The following is a 22,848-nucleotide window of genomic DNA, read 5'->3' as shown; positions in this document are numbered from 1 at the left end:
GGGCTTTAGCCATGTTTAAAAATTCCTTTGCATTATTTATGTGGACCATCTATTTGAGTCATTTTTTCAGAGATTTCTGAAATCTCTCTTTCCCCCTTTCCCCATCAGGAAGGATATTATTTGCAACTGCTCCACATCTAGCTAAAGTCTTCCATTAGTATGGTTTGTTTCTGGGCTTTAGAGACCTGAATTAGATGGAATGGGAAGAGGGATGTAAAATAAAGGAACTGTTATGAAAACGGCATATCTTATCAAATGAAAATTACAAGCAATACAAGTTTGGACTGTAGAAATTCTTAGACATTTCCCTCAAAGAATGAAATGAGGCAGGCATTACCTGTGCTAACAATGGATAGGCCATCCATACACCAATTCATATTTCCCTAGCAACAACAGTGCCCATCTTTTGACCAATATTTTTTAATTTCAATTTTCATTTCATTGTGTGCATAAATGTTCAACCTAGTTTCCAAGGGTAATAGGTTTTCAAATTGATCAAGTATAAGCACTTAAAATAAAGAATTTTCGGTTTGAGTCAGACAGACTCGAAAACAGTACAAGTGTATAGTGGTTTTGAACAGCGCAGCAGGGTTAAAAGGTGTTTGAGAGGATCTGAAAGAAAACTTTTTGGGACTTGGAGTGGACCAAAAAAAAGGAAAAAGATTTAGAGGACAACAATGCTTACAATGAGGAGTTAGAGAAAAACAATGACAATAAAGATGAAATTAATGAGCAAGAAGACAAGGGAGAAAAGGAATTAGAAAAGAGAAATCAGACTGATGAACATACTTGGACTTACAGCAGCAGAAAAAAAGGCATTCTGAATGAACAAATTAATGAGCATGATGGAACTTATTACACTGGGTTTCACAAAACCCAGTGACAAAAAGAGACTAAGAAAAAATATTGGTATTGAGAGAAATAATTTAAAATAGAAGGCGGAAATATAGAGATGAGAAGAGGTAAAGATAGAATAAGCCAAATATACATTAAAAAGGAAAAAGTTTTAGAGGAAAAGAAGCTGAGGTTATAAAGGTAAAAAGAAGAAAAAGAGAGCTTAAGAAAAAGAGAATGGAAAACTATAGAAAATTGTTGACTGAAGGTAGAGGAAACAGTTTTCTCAAGTATGGGGTATTAAGTTTAGATTAAATAAACAATGTCATTATTGAATTAAAAGAAAAAAGATTCTGTTAGTAGCGTTATATTCTTTAATAGGTTAATGTAAAACTGGTTGTATTAAATGAATTATTAGAAGAAAGTACAAATTTTTAAACTTTTGTTTTTCTTTTTTATATATAAGATATGTTTGATATATGATGAAAATACTTGGTAAACATGCTAACATAATAAAAGGAATTTGAGGATTATTGATGTCATTGAAGTATACATGATGTAAAAGTGAACAGGAACAAGAACTATAAGCTTGAGATTTCAAGATAATCTTGAAAATACAATGTGGATTATTCATTGGGTGTTTGGAATTGGTTGTAAGTGTGGGGACGGGATCAAAGATAAATAAAGATACTAGGAAGAGAGAAAGCAATAAGGCCTAAAATTAAGGCACAAGAAATAGTAATTAGCTAGTAAAATTAAGTCATAGCAATATTTTAAGAATAAAAATTGAATTAATTGGTGGTTGATCCAGGAGACAAAACTAGGGGATTAGGTGGCTTTAGAGTGATGTAACATATGCCAAGGTTATGAAAATCACAGACATAGAAATGAAAGAAAAATAATTTGAGAAGTGGCATCACTAGTATAAAAACAAGGGACATAATATCAGCCTGCTAAATATAAGTTGAGTGAGGATGAGAGACAGGGAATGGTATCAGAGGGAAGAAGAGGAAGTAGAAAGGAGAGGTAGAGGAGTGGAAAGAAGAATTCCCTTGAGTACTATTTATTGGGGGTCAAGGGAAAGGGAGGGTCTTGCCTTCTCTTTCTGCTCAAGATCCCCATGGACAATTTGTGGGCCATTGTGTGACACAGAATGTTGGACTCGATGGGCTTTGCCCTGATTCAGCATGGCTCTTCTTATGTTCTTATGTTCTAAGAAGAAAATAGACAGAGCTACTAGTGAGATGATGAATGGAGGAAAGGAGAGAGAAGTAGTAAGTAAGAAGGGGATGAAGGTTGAGAGAGGGGAGTGTTGGCTCAGACTGAAGAATAGGAGCTGAAAAAGGTGCAAAATAAGATATTGGTTTATAAAATATTGAAAATGTATATGTATCTTATTGATATATTTTAAGGCAGATGTGTTTTGTTATAAAAATTGGAATTTGCGGAGAAAAAAAATGAAAAAATGGTATTCACACCAAATTCAATGAACCCAGTGTTTCCTGGGATAATAAATCTAGCAGATTTACAACCTTCTCTCTTAACATTTAAAAAAAAGATTAATATGACTTGTTTTGAAATCCTGAGGACAGAGAGTTGATTGCCACCCTGGAGTTTCTCAGATCTTGAACAGATGTTCTAAAAATTCCTAGAACTTTTAAGATAATTTTCCCTCCTCTGCTTACCGCAAAAAGTAGCCTAAATCACTACAGGACCTTGAAAGCATATGTGGTGGACATTGATTCTTAACTATATGACTTTTCTTTGGCTTTTGTGAGATGCATCAATGTACATAATGCAGATGCCTTGCTTGGAAGCATTTTGAATTCCTTTTTTTATCTGTTTATTGGGAAAAGATAGAAATGCAGAGTCTTTGTAAATCGTTATCATTTATTTTGAATAGTTCCATCAGATAATCTAATCTGGGATGGTATTAGGAAATAGCAAACATTTTTTTCCAATGAATAAATAATTTACAGAATTGATCTGGAATGTGTACAATATTAATTATTACATGATTTTGCATTTCTCTTTCTGTGGGTGGCCTTAATTTTAATTTATTGTTTATGTATTTATTAACCCAAATGGGTACCATATGGGCTATTTTGTGATATTTATTCCCATCTGATGCTATTGTTTAAAAACGTAGAGTTTGGCATTGTGGATTGCTTTCCCATTTTAAAAAAGGTTTGAAGATTGAAAAACCTTCAAAGAAGACTTAGAGTGACAGCAGTTCTTTTAACATTATTTTTTACAGGTATTAGGGTATTGATGTGGGTATCAAATAACTAAATTTGAGGGGTCTTTAAATATTACTTAAATCGATTATAAAAATAACCTATTTTTTATATTTTTGAAAGTTTAACTTCTTTTTTCTTTTGCTGTTAAAGCATGTTAAAGTCATTGAAGCATCTTTATGGCAAATAAATACAGTTGAGCAGTTCAAATTAAAGAAAGGAAAAGACAATGAATCTAACCCTTCCCTTGAAATGTGGCACATTATGGTTCTTCCAATTCCCTGCAAATGCAGACAATTTACTTGCCGATTGGAAAACAAAGAAGTTGTACTCCAACATTCCTGAAAGATTACAAAATGGGAAGGCTGTGAAATAATTGGCCCTTGAAAATGGACGATTTGGTGCCTGTTTTAGGATGGTTAGTTTTTTTCATATCAATGGTTCTCAAAGTGTAGCCTGCAACAGTGATGGCAACACTATGGCACCTATTGCCCTAGCTCAGCTCCAATATTCATGTGTGTGCTGGCCAGCTGATTTTTGGCTCACACAGAGTCTGTGGGAGGGTGTTTTTGGCTTCCAGAGAGCCTCTGGGGAATGGGGGAGGACCTTTGGAGCCTGGAGAGGGCAAAACACGAGCCTACTGGACCCACCAGATGTTGGGAAACAGGCCATTTCCGGCCTCCAGAGGGCCTCTGGGGGTGGGGGAAGCTGTTTTCATCCTCCCCAAGCATTGAAATATGGATGTGGACACCCGACGAAAAAAAGGTTCTCCATCACTGTCCTATACCATAGTTTTATGAAACATGTCACAATCCCTGCTTCACATTTGTTCCCTCTGTCTAACCCACAGGTCACCAATGGGTGGTCTGTGGACCACTAGTTGTCCACGGGAAACTTTTGATGGTCCATAGCGAAATCTTGGCTCCTGGACTGGATAGGGTTGGCGGCAATTAATCCAGCCCGCACGTGAGAACACAAGGCTGCACCACCCAACAGCATCTTGTCCACATGCCAGTCCCCACTCCTGGGGCCAAGCACAAACCTCACCTTGAGTATAGGTGGTGTGAGCCACATGAGCTGGAAGTTAAGGCCAAGAATTTGCTGCACTCAGCCAAACAGCTGCTGGGGGAGGGTTCAGCTGCCTTTTAGGCCTATATCTCTCCTGTGAGGCCTCCAGGTTGAAGGCCTGAGAGAAAGTGCATGCTAGATTCTCTCCAGCTGCTTCTCTCTGTTGTAGTGCGCCATCAGCACTTGCGCAGCATCAGTATTCCGCCTTGGTATATTTGCGTCAGCTGGTGGTGGAGCAAGGCAGCCCTCTTCTCCTCTCACTTGGGACTTGGAGTGGTAAATGGCATCCAGTCTAGGCAACAACTGCAATTTGCTGTCCAGCCAAAGTTTCCTGTGCCTCTTCAGCAAGTGCTCCTTGAGAAACAAGAGTTTGCGGGGTGTGTGTGTGTGTGTGGCAAGCTAGAATCCACAATATCGAGGCAGAATGCTGATGCCGTGCAAATGCATGTAGCACTTCACTTCTGCAGCTTCCAGCCATTGCAATCCCTGCTTCGGCATGCTTGCACCCCCCCCCCCCCTCCGCCCTTATAACAGCACCCTTATTCACCCTTCCAAGGCATGCCCATATTTCGTCATCACTCCGCGGACTGCATTGGCTGCTGATTGGTTTCCGGACACAATTCAAAGACCTATAAAGCCCTATATGGCATAGGACCAGACTATCTCCGAGACCGCCTTCTGCCGCATGAATCCCAGCGACCGATGAGGTCCCACAGTGTTGGTTTCCTTAGAGTCCTGTCGACGAAACAATGTCGCCTGGCGGGACCTAGGGGAAGAACCTTCTCTGTGGCGGCCCCGGCCTTCTGGAATCGGCTCCCCCCCGGAGATTCACACTGCCCCCACCCTCCTTGCCTTCCGCAAGAGTTTAAAAACACATCTTTGCCGCCAGGCCTGGAGACATTAGACCTTCCCCTGTCCAGCAAATGTTGTTGGTGCGATTACTGAATGAATGAAAATAAATGTTTTTAAAGCTAGAATTTTAAGAACTTTTTAGTATATTAATTGGATAACTGTATTGTTGTGTTTTGCTATATGTTGGGAGCCGCCCCGAGTCCACGAAGAGGGACGGCATACAAGTCCAATAAATGAATGAATGAATGAACAAACAAACAAACAAACCAATCAACCAATTCCTTTTTGCACATGTATCCACCTGCAAAGTTGCACATGGCATGTGCCACCCCCTATGGTGGAGATTTCCAGCCCCATCTCAGGCCGGTCCCATATTCCAGAGCTGTGGAGTATGGCCCTGTGGACTGGCCCTTTGGTCATCCTGGAGCAACTCTTCCACCTGGGTGCAGGAAAAGAAAAAGAAAGGAAAAAAGGAAAGGAAGAAGAGGGAAGGAAATGAAAAACAGAAAAGAGAAGGAAAGGAAAGAAGGAAAGGAAAAAGAAAGTAAGAAAAAGAGAAGAGAGGAAAGAGGAAAGAGAAGGAAAGGAAAAGGAAAGTAAGAAAAAGAGGAGAAGAGAGGAAAGAGGAAAGAGAAGGAAAGGAAAGAAGGAAAAGAAAAGGAAAGGAAAGTAAGAAAAAGAGGAGAAGAGAGGGAAGAAGAGGGAAGAAAAGGAAAGGAAAGAAGGAAAGGAAGCAGAGGAAAGGAAAAAAATGGGAAGGGAGGAGAGGGGAGGGACACGACTACCACTCTAGCTCTGGAATATGGGACTGACTTTCCCAATATCAGCAAGTCAAATAAGCTTCAATTATTTTGTAATAATTACACTTTAACAATTCTAAAGTTACAAAGGATACACAGAAGACAAAGCCAGGTATGAGAGAAGAGATTTTTTTTAAAAAAAAATTCTCCGTCAGCTCCGTTATCTCTACTCCTACTTTAGTGTGCACATGCACAGTGTTACAAGATGAAGTAACTTATAATAAGCAGGTGTACTGACAAAGGTTTAGACAGTTTACAGAAAATCTTGACAGTAGGTAAGAAAATGTTTTAATGATACCGGCTAGTGCAGGTGATGTCACTCAGCACATCCTCCTTAGAACAATTTGCCCCAAGGTTGAACCATGCCCATCCTTGCAACCTCTGGCTCTTGGTGGAGTGGATGAAGAAGCTGAAGAGAGGATGGGAGGTGCTGACGGAGGCAGTGCAAGCCTACAAGAAACAAGCAGATAAGCACCGATCTCCCCAACCTCCTTTTCGAGTGGGAGATAAAGTTTTTCTGTCTACCAAGTACATTTGGTTAAGGCTGCCTAGCAAAAAGCTAGGCCCAAAATTCCTGGGCCCTTTCCCAATAGTGAAAGTAAACAACCCAGTCATGGTGCAGCTTGCACTGCCTAGAATCCTAGGGAGGATCCACCCTGTATTTCATTACAGCCTGTTTAAACCAGTGATCAGGTCCAACATTAGGCCACATGCACAGCCGCAGCCCCTTCCCCTGTAGTAATTCAAGGGGAACATTACTATGAAGTGAATTTTTTTTTTGGATTCCCACATTTTCCCAGGAAATTTACGGGACTTAATTCATATGCTACAAATAATTGTATTACAATTAAACAACTTTTAAAGATTTTGCTATGATTAAATAAACATTTACACTGTTGTTATAATTAAATAAGCATTTATAATTTTGTTATATTAAATAAGTGCATTTCATATTAATAAAATTGAAGTTCTCTGATCATTATTTTACAAATGTATTTATCTTTTTTTAATAAAAAATCGTATTAGTGGTCTGTGGGTTTTAAAATTATGAATTATTGGCTGTGGGATTTAAAATTATGACCTTGTTGGTCCCTGAAGTCCAAGAGATTGGGATCCCCTGGTCTAACTCATTTTCATATCCTGTCTTCACTGTTTCCTCAAACATCATGTTGTGAGCCGCCCCGAGTCTTCGGAGAGGGGCGGCATACAAATCTAAGTAATAAATAAATAATAATAAAATCAGTTTCTCCAGGCAGAGCCCCATAATTTTGTAGTGTTTTATAGCAATAGCACTTAGATTTACACACTTGTTTCATAGGCTTTACTTTACAGCGGTAAAGTTGAAATTTGAACTGCTGAACTTCAGCTATCAGTCAGCTGAAGTAGCCTGCAGTACTACACTGTAACCACTGCGCCACTTCGGCTCTTATACACTGTGACTACAGCAAATCGCACGATTTTGGTGAGAGAAGAACGGTGCCGATGGTGGCATAGAAACTGGTATAAAATAAAGTGGGACAGCTTCCCTAGCACGGAGCTATTATGCTGGACTTCTGTTTTTCTGCTTCTAGGTAATTTACAAGAGGAAGCTATTTATAATAAGCAGGTGTAATGACAAAGCTTTAGATAGTTTACAGAAAACCTTGACAGCAGATTAAAAAAATATGTTTTAATGATACCAGCTGGTGCAGATTGTGTCAGCCAGCAAGTCCTCCTTAGAGAAATTTCCCCCAAGGTTGAACCTTCCAAGATCTACTCAAATCTGACAGCAAAGTTTAAGCAAAAATCTTGCTAATCTGTTAATTGTATGAAACGAGTGTGAATTGTTTAGAAGCAGCAGATTAAATAATACAGTTGGAATGGCAATCACAAAATCTGAGCAAACGACTTTTAATGTCTATAGCAAGAAGGGAACCTTTGGAGTATGGCATCAGTTTCTGTTGGGGAAGTTTTGTAGTGGGACTTTAGAGCGATGCTCCAACGGACCAAGGAGGACCTTCGGGTACGAACAGAATACGCCAGTAATTCCGCCCTGTCGCAAGATGGCGGCGGCTAGCGGGAGGCGGCGCGGTGTGCTGCGGCTGCTAATGCGGATCGGGTCGGTGTTGCTCACTCGCTTCCCGTTCTGGCACTGCCTCAGCGGCCTTCTCCTCAATGCAGAACGCGCCGAGGTTCGCCGGTGAGTTAAGATCTTCTTGAAAGTTACAATGCCTCTGAGCGTATGCAGAGAGTAATTGATGCCAGCAGCTTCCGTCCATGCAAAATCCAGAGACAAACTCCTTTAAAGTCGGAGAAGTCGGGAGTCCCGCATTATCTCTATGGTGAAGTGGTGGGCGTCGGGATTGTAACGTAGGAAAGAAAAAATAATGCTAAGGTGGGCGGAGAAGGTGTGCGTGAGAATGAATGGAGTGGGAGAATGGAGGGTTGGGCTTTCACCCTGCGGAGGCGTGGGAAAGACCTGTTGGTGTGGAGGAGTTGGGGATGAAAGGGAGGGATGGAAGTTTCTGGGGGGCAGTGGTAGAGTGGGCATCATTAAATAACGATGTATGCCGGGATAAAAGGGGATCAGGACGGCAGCCGGAAACGGTGGCGAGATCTCGGGATGGGCATTGGTGGATCAAGCAGGGAGAATGATTGGATCAGAGGGCTGGGAAGGAAAACAGAGGCAATTACAAGTTTAGAAAGTATTTCTTAGACATTTTTCCAATCAGGAGTCTCAAATCTTTTGGGGAGGATCCTAAAGGAACTTTGTTAGCATGGGTTATATATATTTATCAATATTTCCAGTATAGGCTATATTTATCAATATTTGCATTACTGTATTAACTATTAACAATCCTTGGAGAGAGGCGGCATACAAATCCAATTAAAAAAAACAAAACATTGATGTGTTTGCTGGGGTTACTGCTTCTCACAATTGTTTGGTGGGATTTTAATCTTGTATTATTTTCCACATAAACTACGGTATCAAATAATTTTGATTTCGCAGACTCCTGAGAAAATCTTGAGGGACTTTCAAGATCCTCAGAGCGCACTTTAAAGAAAACTGATTTAGAACAACCTTATCCAGCTGGTTTTCTCTAAATTTGTTGTGAGCACTAAGTTTAAGTTTAATTCTGTTAGGTCATTGGAGAGCCTGTTGTTTTGGAACTGAGACTGGAAACAAAATCAGGCAGTAACTGGGTAAAATTGTTTGGACTTTTTGCCATGAGGGAATTCTGTTGCAGGTCTTTCTTCTTGAGCAATATGCAGGATGTGACCAAGTGTCAGAACCACCTCAGTGACAGTGCTATATTTTAGAATATCTTTCAAGCCTATGAAAGATTTTCCTTACATTTTGTGACCAAGTTGCATTCCAGAATACAGTCTATAGTTATATGAGTTTTACTACACACTCATGATGTATAAATAATTATTGATAATATTGTAACCAATTTTATTTGGTTTTATTATCTTTTGACTTCATTGTACTTGATCTAGCTCATTAGGAATGGGGCATGATGATGGTGGTGGTGATAACAACAACAACGATTGTGATATAGAAAGCAAAGATAATACCAATAGTAAGAGCGATTGTGAGTGCAATCCCAAAATACCGTATTTTTCAAAGCATAAGACACATCTTCTTCCCCGTGAAAGAGGGTGGAAATTTCAGTGTTTTTTATACACGAAATACAGCCATTTGGCCTCCTGAAGACCCACCCCCACATTCCATTTTTGCAAAAAATAGACCCGGTTTTCACAAAAATGGAGTGGGTAGAGGGTTTGGGAGGCCCACAGAGTGCTCCTGGGGACTGGGAGAAGGCAAAACCACCCCCATTTTGCAAAAATTGGGGTATTTTTGCCTTCCTCCAGCCCCCAGGACCACTCTGTAGGCCTCCCAAACCTTCTGTACACCCCATTTTTGCAAATAATGGGAAAAATACAGGCTTTTTTTTTGGTGCAAAAATGGGGGCTCTTTTGCCTTTCCCTATCACCCAGAAATACTCTGCAGGCTTACCAAACCCTCTGCGTGCCCCCTTTTTTGCCAATTTTTGCCCATAGGAGGTTTGTGAAGCTTGCAGAATACTTCTCAGGTCTGGGGAGGACAAAAACGTTTTCTTCTTACTTACCTCTTTGAAATCTTGGTGTGTCTTATACCAGTGTGTCTTATAATTCAAAAACTATGGTAACTGGAGCACAATTTGAACATCATTCGTACTGATAAATTCACCATCAGTCAACTGCAAGGTCAGCATTATTTGGAATAACTTATATCTTGTGACAGTATCTAACACAACACCAAATAACAACAGGTCCCATCCTAGATTCTTTGGAACAACTCAATAGGTGGATCAAAATGCCATATCTAGCCTACACATCTGAATGACTTTGACCAAACATAATAATATAATTGGACATTTAGTGGCTCTCCAAATCACAATGGCTCTTAGCTGTTATCTCATAACTGAAGACTACTTTGTTCTCTCAGATTTATAGTAAATTTCCCATCAACTCTTTTTTGGAGAGTGGATAGGTAAACTGCTGTTTTGAATAAATTATTAATTATTAATTATTATTAATGCGTTGCTCATTGTAATCCTCTGGCTTTCATGGTAGCCTTGCAGATTGATTCACAAAGGCTATCTGTAATTCAGCTGCCTAGAACGTTGGAATAGGTAAAAGGCAAAGCAACACAAACAAAAATAAATGTTAATTCTTCTTATAAATTATGATATCCGCTAGTCAGATGGGAAAAACAGCACTTTGTTTCTTGTACTTCCAAAGTTCTTTATATAAGGTTGCTTAGAGATGATTCCTGGTTGCCCCAGGTGATCACACCTGCACTTGTTTACATGCCTATGTGAGGCATGGTTGAACAGATGTAGCTTTTCAAATATACTGCTAAACATATGTATCTCTCATCAATATTCCATTGAGGAATATGGAATAAAATTGATAAGAAAGCAAAGAATGATAGAAAGTGGATAAAAGGATATCAAAGAAAAGTTACGTATGTAAAAGAAAAATCAGGTAGGTGACTCAGAAATGTTTAGCTCATATTACTGTAATCAATTAATATGTATATTATTATAGGAATTAATGAAATATCCGATGTAGCAATGCAGAAATACTGAATGTTTCCTGATATTACAATCTTTTTGTTGTTTTTGCTATTTATTTATTTATTTATTTATTTTCGTTGTTTGCTTATTTGTCTGTTTTAAAATGTACAGTGGTACCTCTACCTACAAATGCCTCTACTTATGAACCTTTCTAGATAAGAACCGGGTGTTCAAGATTTTTTTGCCTCTTCTCAAGAACCATTTTCCACTTACAAACCTGAGCCTCTGAAACTGTAACTGGAAAAGGCAGGGAGAAGCCTCTGTGGGGCCTCTCTAGGAATCTCCTGGGAGGAAACAGGGCCAGAAAAGGTGGGGAGAAGCCTCCATGGGGCCTCTCTGGGAATCTCCTGGGAGGAAACAGGGCTTCCACCCTCCTTGTGGTTTCCCCAATTGCACACATTATTTGCTTTTACATTGATTCCTATGGGAACAATTGCTTCTTCTTACAAATTTTTCTACTTAAGAACCCGGTCACAGAACTAATTAAGTTTGTAAGTAGAGCTACCACTGTATTTGAAAACTAATAAAACTTTTTTAAAAAAGAAGAAATGTTTAGCTCATGGGCAGAGCATTATTTTCTCTCTTCTTAAAGCCTGTGTCAAAGACTTCATGGTTGTGGTTTTTAAAAATGAATTTTTTAACCTTTGTAACTGCCTGAGCGCCCCAGTGCTTAATGCTGAATTCCCAGTACTGTAAGTTTCAAACATATTTAGGGTTTAGTGCCTATTGGGTCGTGGTTTCTTTTACGTTTTAAGAAAAAAGTACAGAAATGTTGAAAATTCTAAGTGTGGCTGTATTCTTTGGAAATTAAGGCCATGTTCTGCACATGTAACACCCTCTCTTATGCCACGTTCATTTTTTTCAGTTTCCACGGAGTAATTTTCTACTCTTACTTCCTTATATAGGAAACCGGACATCCCTGTCCCATTTCTCTACTTTGATATGGGTGCAGCGGTTTTGTGTGCCAGCTTTATGTCTTTTGGTGTGAAACGCCGATGGTTTGCGTTGGGGGCTGCTCTCCAGTTGGCTGTCAGCACCTACGCGGCATATGTTGGAGGCTATGCACTTTATGCAGACTGGCTGAAGGTGAGAAAACGATCTGCTCAATTTTTTGTCATCTGAAATCTGGTCTAACCCTAACCAAGAATTAACTTGGGCTCAAGTTGGACGATGCTCAGTATTGGCATTTTTCTTTCTTTTTTCTAATTTTAGAAAAAAAAATATTTATACACATATATAAATAACACACAAAACAAAAGACATTTAAAAACATTGGACATTTGTGTAGCAAATCTGTTACATTTCTTATTGTGCTCACAACCTATTATATAACTATTTTAACCATATTATTATAAGCAAATCATATACTGTACATTGATCTTAGTTCTGTGTCTAATCCTATATCTGTTTTCCCTTAACCTATTTGTCATCAAGAAATATCTTTTTTAACTTTTCATTCCATTTAATAATATTACTACTAAGCATACATTTATTTATTTTTATTTTTCTCCAGCCAGCAGTAGAACTTGGCATTTGATTAGATTCTGTTTCAAGTGTATCATCTTTTAGTGTTAGACAAAGAGGATCTTTTAAAATATTCCTGTGCAGTTAAATTGCTCTGTAAACAAAATTGGCGGTTTTTAAATTTGATAGATAGTTAGGTAGAGACAGAAAGATAGCATATATTTTAGGCTGAAATTTTTTGTTTTGTTTTACAGAGGTGAAAATATCTCCAGGTATTACATCTCCTATCAGTTAGTGAAAAAGAATGAACATACAAGTTTTCCTCTTACAATATTTGGAGGGTTAGGTATCTCCACCTATTATCTGGATGGGGAGGAACTGATTATGACTCAATTCTACAAGTCTGTGGCTATTAGTGATATTACAGTCTTAGATCCTAGGACCCTGATGGCAACCAATGGCATATGTGCTGGAAGTGGCACACAAAGTCATCTCTCTGGGCATGCCAGACATTGCCCGTTGCTCTTCTGGGTTCCAGCTGGTCTTCGCATACGTGGGAGTGCTGGAAGCTGGAAGAGCAGTTCCCTGGTGTGCATGCATGCATCAAGAAGCTGAGCTTGTGGCTTCCTGTGTGCACATGAGTGCTGTCCAGCTGGTCTTTGAACACGCATGTGCACAAAAAACTGGAAGACCAGGTGACTGGTGCGCATATACATGCACACGCCAGAAAACAGAAGCTCAGCTTCTCAGCTTGTGCATGTGTGCTGGGCAGCTGCTCTTTCTGGTGCTCCTCCCTGCCATGCACGCTCCCATTTCGGCAAAAGGTCCGCCAACACTGTCTTAGGACTCCATGCATAGTCTCAGCAGCTGGGGTAGAACTTTTCTGTTCAAGGGTATGTGCAGTGTGGAGATTTCTTGGATTCACACGAGATCTTGAAGAGCAGGAGGCAACTGTGGCCCCTTCCTCAGCTCCTTCAGCCCTTCAGACTGCAGCCTCAAGGCTCAACTCCTGCAGTGTGATCTACATAAAGCTATCTTTGAAAATCATTTGATCTTCGTCCAGAATCAAAATAATTTGATCTTCGTCCAGAATAGAGACATGCCTCAGTTGTGTCCATGTGACCATGCCTGCTGGTATGACAGCTCCGCGGTTCTGGTGTGGCTACTGTGGAGTCGAGCACAATTTTGCTACTGCACCTGTGCAAAATCTGGCACGGGGATGCGTGTGCGCGCGTGTTTCAGTGAGTTGTTTTACTTCCCCGCATGCAAAAATAGTGAGCCGGGGTGGCGCACCAGGTAGAGTACTGTACTACAGGCCACTGAAGCTGACTGTAGATCTGAAGATCAGCAGTTCAAATCTCATCACCGGCTCAAGGTTGACTCATCCTTCCATCCTTCCGAGCTGGGTAAAATGAGGACCCGGATTGTGGGGGCAATATGCTGGCTCTGTTAAAAAGTGCTATTGCTAACATGTTGTAAGCCGCCCTGAGTCTAAGGAGAAGGGCAGCATAAAAATCGAATGAATGAATGAATGAATGAATAAATAAATAAATAAATAAATAAATAAAAAACCTTGGTGAAATGCTCACGCACACATGTCCCCGTGCGAGATTTTGCAACCTGCACAAGTGCAGAAGCAAAATTGCGTTTGATCTCGCACGCCAGAGCCTTGGAGCTGCGCACAATTAGCTGTACCGGCAGGAGCTTGCCACTGCATTGTGACACCTGTGCTGCCCCAGCTGCACTGATTGCCAGTGTGCTTCCTAGTGTGAGTCAAAGTGCTGATTATTACCAAAATACTCTACATGTAGTAAATTAAATGAAAGACCCTGTTTCCCATAGATTCTGGCTGGCTGCTGGTACATGCTAGCAGAGTTGGTGTGCTCTGCATCCCTTCTTAAACAATCTCAACTGTCTGTACTCAGTAAGGGTGCCTTTTCTGGTGCCATGCCTGACTTTTCCTGAAAACCATATGGCTGTCATCCTATTAGTGTTTTGTAAGGCCTTGAAGATCGGTTATTCTCCTAGGCCAGTGATGGGAAACCTATGGCAAGGGTGCCACAGGTGACACGCGGAGCCATATCTGCTGGGACACAAGCTGTTGTCGTAGCAGAGCTCCAACATGCATGTGTGTGCCGGCCAGCTGATTTTTCGATCTCACGGGAGCGATCTTAATCTCACAGCGTTTTTGCCCTCCCCCAGCTCCAGGGAAGCCTTTGGAGCCTGGGGAGGGTGAAACACGAGCCTACTGGGCCACCAGAAGTTGGGAAATAAGTTGTTTCTGGCCTCTGGAGGATAGGGGAAGTCATTTTCTCCCTCCCCAGGCATTGAATTATGGTGTGGGCATTCGCACATATATAATAGCACAACGCACGCTCTTTTGGCATCTGAGGAAAAAGAGGTTCGCCATCACTGTCCTAGGCTTGATGTGAGACAGGTAGGGCCTCTTGGGCGTGTTTGCTACTTGGATAGATGGATGGATGGATAGGTAGATAGATGGATGGATGGATAGATAGATAGCCTCCCCCCCCCCGGTTTCCTGAGGGCCAGCCCATTGCCAGCCCAGCGCACCCCGAAAACACGGTCAGTCAGGGAGGGGACAACAGCTCCAGGAAAGACGGGGAAGCCCCCTCCCATCCACACACACACTCCTCGAGGGAAACACGAGGCTGCAAAGCTATGGGAAGCAGCTTCTGAGGAGAAGGTTGAAACGACAGGGGAGGAAGAAAGAAAGAAACCCGTGTTCACTGTCCCTCAGCCGCTCTCTTGTCCTAGGGCAAAGCTGCCGGGCGCGTCCAGTGGGTGGCGGAGCCCAGCAGCCCTATCTCGGGGCTCTTGAGGAGAGGCACTGCCCCAGCCTGGAGAAAAAGATGGTGACGGTGGGGCGGGAGGAGAAAGGAGGGGCTGGCTCGGCTCTCGACCTCCTCCCCCATCCCACCTGAGCCTGGGGCAGACTTACCTGCTACCCTGGAGGAAGATGAGGAAGAGGTAGCCAAGGCGAAGCACAGGAGCCAGGCAGCTTCAGGTGTCATTGCAAAGGAGAGGCAGTCAGCCTCTCTGTCTCTCTCTCTCACACACACTGCCCCCTCTCTCTTTCTCTTCCTCTCTTTCTCCTTCTCTTTCTCCCCGTTTATTCCCCCCCCTCTCCTCTGTGTGTGTATGACTCTCTCTCCCTCCCTCCTCTCCCTGTCCCACCCTCTCTGTTTCCCTCCCTCTTCGCTTCGGCTAGCAACTGTTGATGTTGACAGTCCGGAGGTGGGGAATCCCGGCAGGGGCGGCAAGCAAATGGGAAATCCCTGCGGTGGCAGTCACAAGGCAGGGGAATCCCTGCGGCATTAAGAGAGCCCACGCGCAGTAAGAGAGCCCACGCTCCTGGGCTCGGGTTCGTAAGGTGAAAATGGTTCTTAAGAAGAGGCAAACAAATCTTAAACACCGGGTCCGTATGTCGAAAAGTTCGCATTAAGAGGCGTTCGTAAGAAGAGGTACCACTGTAATTATTTATTCAAATAATTATTTATTCAAAATTCAAAATTCAAAATTGAAATACAGTAGTACCTCTAGACACGAGCTGCTCCACATGCGAGTATTCCAAGTTACGAGCCACGACGCGAGCGAAATTTCTGTTTGACACCCGAGCTCAAATTCGGGATATGAGCCGAGCTTCCACTAGGTGGCGCAAGAATCCTTGCTTCTGGTTGTCTCGGCGTGGAAAAACAAAGTCTAAAGGCATTCGTTCGAGATACGAGTTGATCGACATACGAGCTCGGTTCTGGAACGAATTAAACTCGTATCTAGAGGTACTACTGTATAGAGCAGTGTTTTTCAACCAGTGTGCCGCGGCACACTAGTGTGCCATGAGACATGGTCAGGTGTGCCGCGAAGCTCAGGGAGGGAAAGAAAGCAAGAGAGAGAGAAAGAAAGAGAAGGAAAGCAAGAGAGAGAGAGAAAGAAAGCAAGAGAAAGAGTGAGTGAGAGAGAAAGAGAACAAGAGAGAGAGAAAGCAAGAGAGAGAGAGAAAGAGGGAGGGAAGGAGAGAGAGAAAGACATAGAGGGAGGTAGGGAGGGAGAGAGAAAGCAAAAAAGAGAGGAAGGAAGGATGAGAAAGAAAGAGGGATGGAGAGAGATAAAGAAAGAGGAAGGAAGGGAGAGAAAGAGGGAGAGAGAAATAGAGCGAAAAGAAGAGAGAGAATTTTTTTGTCCAAACGTTTTTTAGCCCTCCTCGCCCCGCTCAATGTGCCCCAGGGTTTCGTAAATGTAAAAAATGTGCCGTGGCTCAAAAAAGGTTGAAAATCACTGGTATAGAGGATATTGAGTTCAATGTAAAAAATGTATAGCATGGGTGGGGGGATTAATAAAAGAAACAGACATTCCTGTTTTTATTAATTGACATATTTTGTTTACTTTGCATGTCACAGGTGAGAATGTATTCACGGACGATAGCCATAATAGGTGGATTTCTGATCCTGGCAAGTGGCGCTGGTGAGATATACCGCCAGAAACCACGGAACAGGTCATTGCAGTCTACTGGGCAAGTTTTCATTGGAATCTACCTCATTTGTGTGGTATGTATATGAAAAAGGTCTGAATCAATCTTTTCTTTCTTTTCCATCCCCTTTTACTTAGTTTGTTGCTTTGTTTGGGATTAACAAATAGTAATGAGACAGTTAGCGGACATATTGCGTCCACCATAAGTCAGGGATCAGATCAAAGATCAGTGGTCTTTGCAGATAGTGAATTGTCTCACAAGTACTCATGTGTAAATGCACACAAACATACATGGAGGATAAGAGCTTTCATTTATTTCTTAAAATATAATTTTAAGGTTCTTCAAGTGCCATTAAAGTAGAGTAAATGCTGTATTCCAATAGAATGTAGCATTTGTAGCTTAGGGTTGAATCGTGGAGTTTTTGGGGTTCTCTTAGCTGGATTGTTTATTTGCATATATTTCATTTTGAATGAAATAAAATAAAATTGAATTAAATAATACCAATCAATCAAATAATAAAACACCTGTGGTGTGATGCTAGTTCGCCTCCTTGTGGTGTACTCTGGATAGCACGGTAGTGTAAACCAAATGACAACAACAAGTGGCAGCCAGACTACATTGAAGAATTAATAGTTAACGGCGGACATCTTTGTAGAACTCCTGGCTCTCTACGGATAAACAACTATAAACCCATATAGAGCTGAGGTGGCGCAGCAGGTAGAGTGCAGTACTGCAGGCCACTAAAGCTGACTGATAGATCTGCAGGTCAGCGGTTCAGATCCCATCACCAGCTAGAAGTGTTAGGCTAAAGGTGGCTATGAACCAACCTTCCCATTTATTCCTTCCAGGCCTACTCTCTTCAGCACAGCAAAGAAGATCGCCTGGCCTATCTTGGTGGTATCCTGGGTGGCGAGATCCTCCTGCAGCTGCTCTTTGTTCTCTACGGTGTCCTTGCTCTGTCCTTTCTATCTGGTTATTACATCACCACAGCTGCTCAGATCCTGTCGGTAATTCTTCCTCTGGTCATTCTCTTCATTGATGGCAATCTTGGTTTCTGGCATGATTCTCACAGAGTTGAATTCTGGAATCAAATGAAGTTGATTGGCCAGAACGTTGGGATTTTTGGGGCCTCCATCATTTTGGCCACAGATGGCTGAACATAACCCAGGGGACTTGAGGAACTACGCTTGATTTCAAGCCAGGGAGAGGAGAAGACTTTCGGAGAAAGAACTGGGATGATTATAATTAATTGCTTATTTATTTTCGGTTTTACTGTATTGTTGAAACTCTTTGCTCCTTTCCACTGGCAGCTAAACGAACTTATATCCTTTCTTTATAATGTGGGGTCATTTCTATTTTTTTATTATTATTATTTTTGTCAAGGATAGTCCAACAGCTGTCCTATTTCTTGAGCAATACATTAAGGTCTTTAATTACATCCGTGAGGGTTCAGGGTTTTGGTGTCCCCTAGTAGAATTGATTTAGATTTTCATTCCTGGTCTTTGAGAAACTTAAAGAAATCTTGAACAAAATTTCCACTTGGTATGCTGCTAGGCCTGAACAACACTACTCGACTGAGTAGACAAAGACAGAGAGATTTTGAATCATTTTACTTTGGATTCAAGAGTATGACTGAGATAGTGGTGGTTCTCATAGAACAGTGATGGTGAACCTATGCCACAGGTGCCATACGTGGCACGCAGAGCCAAATCTGCTGGCACACAAGCTGTTGCTCTAGCGCAACTCCAAAATGCATGTATTGTGCTGGCCAGCTGATTTTTGGCTCACAGAGAGGCTCTGGAAGGGAGTTTTTGGTTTCCAAAGAGCCTCCGGGGGATGGGAGAGGGTGTTTTTACCCTTCCCCTGCTCCAGGGGAGCCTTTGGAGCCTACTGGGCCCACCAGAAGTTGGGCAACAGACCATTTCCAGCTTCCAGATAGCCTCCGGGGGGGGGGGGCTGTTTTTACCATCCCCAGGCATTGAATTATGGGTGTGGGCACTCCTGCATGTGCAATAATGTGCACGCACACTCTTTCGGCACCTGAGCAAAAAAAGGTTTGCCATCATTGTCATAGAATGTGCAGTTTTTTTATATCAAGTGATTCTTCTTACCATTGATAATTTTCAAAGAATATGATAAATGGTAAAGTCTATTTGCATTGGCTAACTTCTGCTCTACTTGTATGAACACATTTGTGAAACTGTATTATACTCTTCCAGTCAAACATGAAGTCCCAACAATGACCAATTGGATAAAATATCATTTTATTCATAGTGGGTTTAGGAGTAAAAAGACCCCAGTATTTATATATTTAGTGCATCAGCTAAGAGCTAGGAACACTTACTGCTGAAATTGGATGGTAAAAGGAAAGTCGGATTTTGTGTTAAGTTTATATAGGGCAGAACATTTTGAATTAAATTCCAACTCACTGTAAGTGGGTAAAAAGAAATTTGGATATAATTTTCCTTGATTTAAATATCACAGATTTTTGATACAGGAACTAATTAGGGATGGACCAAATTTAAAATGGTAGATGATTGTATCTCTACCTTATGATTTTTAAAATTATATGCTTGTCCTATGACAGAAAATGATGGAGTGAATTTACGGTCTGTGGTTTTATGTTTTATTTAGGCAGAGAGAGATTGGAAGGCCCTTAACTCATCTATCCCCATACCTAAATTTTGGAAACCCCACTTTTTAGGCTAATTTTAGCTCATTTTTAAATACAGTGGTACCTCATCTTACAAACGCCTCTTCTAACGAACTTTTCAAGATACGAACCTGGTGTTTAAGATTTTTTTGCCTCTTCTTCCGAACTATTTTCACCTTACGAACCCAAGCCGCTGCTGCTGGGATGAAGGGGTTTCTTTTCCCCCCCTTTTTTTGAAGAAAGAAAAGGGAGGGGCGGCTTGGAGGGGGAAAAGACTGGACTTAAATAACTAGGAGAACAGTGTGTTTGCAGGCACTCAAAAAGTGTCTTTTGAAGAAGGAAAAGGGAGGGGTGCCCCCCTTGCCTTCCTTCCTTCCCACTCACCCTTTAGCCTAGCCTTGCTTCTTCCACCCGCCCCCTTTAGCTGCTCCCCCCTGCCCTCTGTTCGCCTCCCTTCTAAAGTTTGGGATTTTCCTGAAGGATTTGCACGCATTATTTGCTTTTACATTGATTCCTATGGGAAACATTGTTTCATCTTACGAACTTTTCACCTTAAGAACCTCCTCCTGGAACCAATTAAGTTCGTATCATGAGGTACCACTGTACTTTATTGTGGGGGAAGATTAAAAGTAGAGAATGGAAGTGAAAGGAAAATCTCCCAAAATACCATTCCTTGCAGCATTTGTAGAGAGTTTAAATGAGGGAGGAAGTGGGAGCAGTTTGTCTCCCAGAGGTATCAAAACTGGGAATATGTTAAAAACCAAAATCCAGACAAAATTGGCCTGTGATAAAGCAGTGTGGGACCATTATGGGAGATGAGTCTTAAGGATGCAGGTGAGAATGACAGGCCTGTGAATCCATCACTTCTACCAAGAGCATATGAAAGACATAGAACCTCAGATCACAGGCCCAGATTTATTTCTGTGTGAATAATGAAGCTGTGGGGAATGAGATTAAAAAAATGAATGAAACTGGGTAGAATCAGGGAGTTTGAGAATCACGTAATTTGGATCAAATAAGATGATGATACTGAACACTGCAGGAATAGAAAAAGGGCTTTTCTCATACATTGAAGCTCTTCAAAATGTCAACCTCTAGGGGAAGTTGCTGTCTAACAAATATATTGATCCCCACCCCACCCCATTGGTAGATTATGTTACTAGAAGCACTAGAAACTCCATCAGTTAATTCAGTGGGCTGCCATAGTACACACTTAGCCACGCCAACTCTGAATCCGGTTTTCCTTCAGTTGACCATAAGTGATCTAGATACAGTAGGATCCATGTTCATAATAATGTTTATGCAGCTTTTCCTATCTCTGTAATTGCATTCTTCAGGTCAGAATACATTCAGACCATGTCTTTCCAGAACACATTTTTGATGATAAACTTGTCTGAAATGTAATTTACATTTGGAAAAATCCAGTGTAACTCTTGAGATACAAGGGTGGAATATTTGTATTCAGAGGCTCCTAAGAAATTTAATATGCTACTCAGGAATCATTGGTTTAAAATCCAGCCCCATAATGGGTTTTTATATGTATTCACTCTCAACGGAGAGATGCAGGAATTTGGAAAATGCTGCCACTCTGGAATCATAGCCTATTTCAACTGTCTTAGCCATACACTACGTTGCCTTTTCCTCCTCATTGGCAGGCATCATTGATTTGCTACATCTTCAAGATTTCCTAATACGTATTCTGCATTTGGAAGTTTAAAAGACAATAAATGCACTTTTCTATTAGTGTATCTCTTTCTTTTGTACTGGCTGTTTTATGTCCTTTCTTAACATTTTGTGAACAGTTGTATGATGTACAATTCTTCTGGACAACTTCAGCAAGAAAGATAAGAGCCAGAAATCCTGTTCCCAAGTTCCAACATCATTTGTACATTCAGATATCCTTTATTATATAAGTAATCCTTGATTTACAATTGTTTGCTTATCAACTATTCAAAGTTCTGATAGAGCCCCACAAAGGGTTATTTATAAGTTACAATCCAGTTCTAATGGCCATCTCCCCTTTCCTGCAGAGTTATGGGATCATGTTTTGGCCATTTGACAGCTGGTCCACATTTGCAGCCATTTGCAATGTCCCGTGGACATTTGACCACAGTTTACAACATTTTGTTGAAAACTGGTGTTTACTTAGTTTTTGGTAAAAGCAGCCCGCTGTGAACAAATGGTTCATGTAGCGGCTATGAAATTCACTTAATGACCTTCATATACCTTTTACAATTGTGGTAGATGTCGTAAAATCTGGTCTGAACACACGATGATCCACTTTACAACCATTATGTTTTATAACTAATGGGCGATTGATCAGTTGGTGTCCCCGCAGATGGATATGTGATAAGGGAGTCTCATGGGGGTTTCATGAAACTCAGATGATACCTGCTTGCCAGGAGACCCCATGGGGCCAAAGCTACCCTGGAGGGATGGTGAAGAATGGAGGGATGCTTTGCAGATCGCGAGGAAACAGCAATTTTCTTGTTTAATCCAAACCCCCCCCCCCCATCTGACCGGCAGCAGAGAGGATGGCCATTTTTGGTGAGACAAAGTTGTGACAACTGGAATAAGAAGAATATGTCCTGGAGCGAGTTGTGGGCAGTGGAGAGAAATTGGTTGAGATAACTTTCACCTACATTAGAGACTTAAAACCAAATAAAAGCACATTCAGAGAACAAAAAAATTCTCCAAAACGTTAAGAAAGCAATGATTTATTATATGAAGAAAGATCACAGATCTAAAAGTGAAACAAACTATTAAGGGAAGGTTGTAAAGCTCTAAAATAAACAAAGACTGGATTGGAACTGTTAGCAGTGTGAAATGGTATTTAATTTGTGTATAATATTGTTTGATTATTGGAAGAATTAGTGTAAAGAAAGGAATTTCACTTTTTTCATTTTTCCTCCTCCCCCCACTCTGAAATTTATGGAGTTTTATGCTGTTTAAAGTTGGCTTTTAAAGTGGGGGCACCATCTATTGGTTAAAGAAGATTCAATATTATATTTTATGGGAATAACCTTGGATGAATTACTTGAGATAAATACATTAATAATAAAGGAAATAGTAAAAGAAACAACATCTGGAAGGCTTTTTTTATTTTGGTTCCACATCAACTGGAGTTTTGGCTGCTTGGAAGTATTAGGGATCTGTTTGAAGATTTTAAAGACAAGATTTAATTGACAAGAAACATCTTTAAAACTGCATATCTGACTTTGTTTATTAAAGGCATTTGCGGAAATTTGGTGGGCCAATTTGGAACACTAGTATGATTATGTATATTTAAATGATAATATCACTATTAGAATTGTATTCGGAATATATTGACTTCAAATAATACATTGTC

At 41.1% G+C, this 22,848-nt stretch overlaps 1 protein-coding gene across 3 annotated transcripts; it reads left to right on the top strand.

Annotated features, from left to right (window-relative positions):
• Positions 1–7,305: 7,305 nt before the first annotated feature.
• Positions 7,306–21,252, top strand: TMEM101 (transmembrane protein 101). Of its 3 annotated transcripts, none has more exons than XM_070726941.1 (4): positions 7,306–7,362; positions 11,802–11,982; positions 16,776–16,922; positions 17,695–21,252. In XM_070726941.1, the coding sequence occupies exons 1-4, from the start codon at positions 7,334–7,336 to the stop codon at positions 18,001–18,003; spliced, it is 666 nt and encodes a 221-aa protein (XP_070583042.1). In that variant the 5' UTR covers positions 7,306–7,333; the 3' UTR covers positions 18,004–21,252. The 3 variants fall into 3 exon arrangements, with proteins under 3 accessions (XP_070583042.1, XP_070583041.1, XP_070583043.1); XM_070726940.1 differs by lacking the exon at positions 7,306–7,362 and adding an exon at positions 7,832–7,970; XM_070726942.1 differs by lacking the exon at positions 7,306–7,362 and adding an exon at positions 8,119–8,165.
• The last annotated feature ends 1,596 nt before the right edge of the window (positions 21,253–22,848 follow it).

This window comes from Erythrolamprus reginae, chromosome Z (assembly GCF_031021105.1).
Source record: "Erythrolamprus reginae isolate rEryReg1 chromosome Z, rEryReg1.hap1, whole genome shotgun sequence".
NCBI classification, from domain to species: Eukaryota; Metazoa; Chordata; class Lepidosauria; order Squamata; family Dipsadidae; genus Erythrolamprus; species Erythrolamprus reginae.
Note: the sequence above shows the minus strand (reverse complement) of the source record. Positions and strands in the feature narration are given on the sequence as shown.

Excerpts from the sequence above, each read along its gene's own strand:
- TMEM101 (XM_070726940.1), top strand. The coding sequence starts at position 7,834 with ATGGCGGCGGCTAGCGGGAGGCGGCGCGGTGTGCTGCGGCTGCTAATG. Across the intron at positions 11,983-16,775 it reads TTTATGCAGACTGGCTGAAG|GTGAGAATGTATTCACGGAC; the intron begins GTGAGAAAACGA and ends TGCATGTCACAG. Across the intron at positions 16,923-17,694 it reads GAATCTACCTCATTTGTGTG|GCCTACTCTCTTCAGCACAG; the intron begins GTATGTATATGA and ends TATTCCTTCCAG.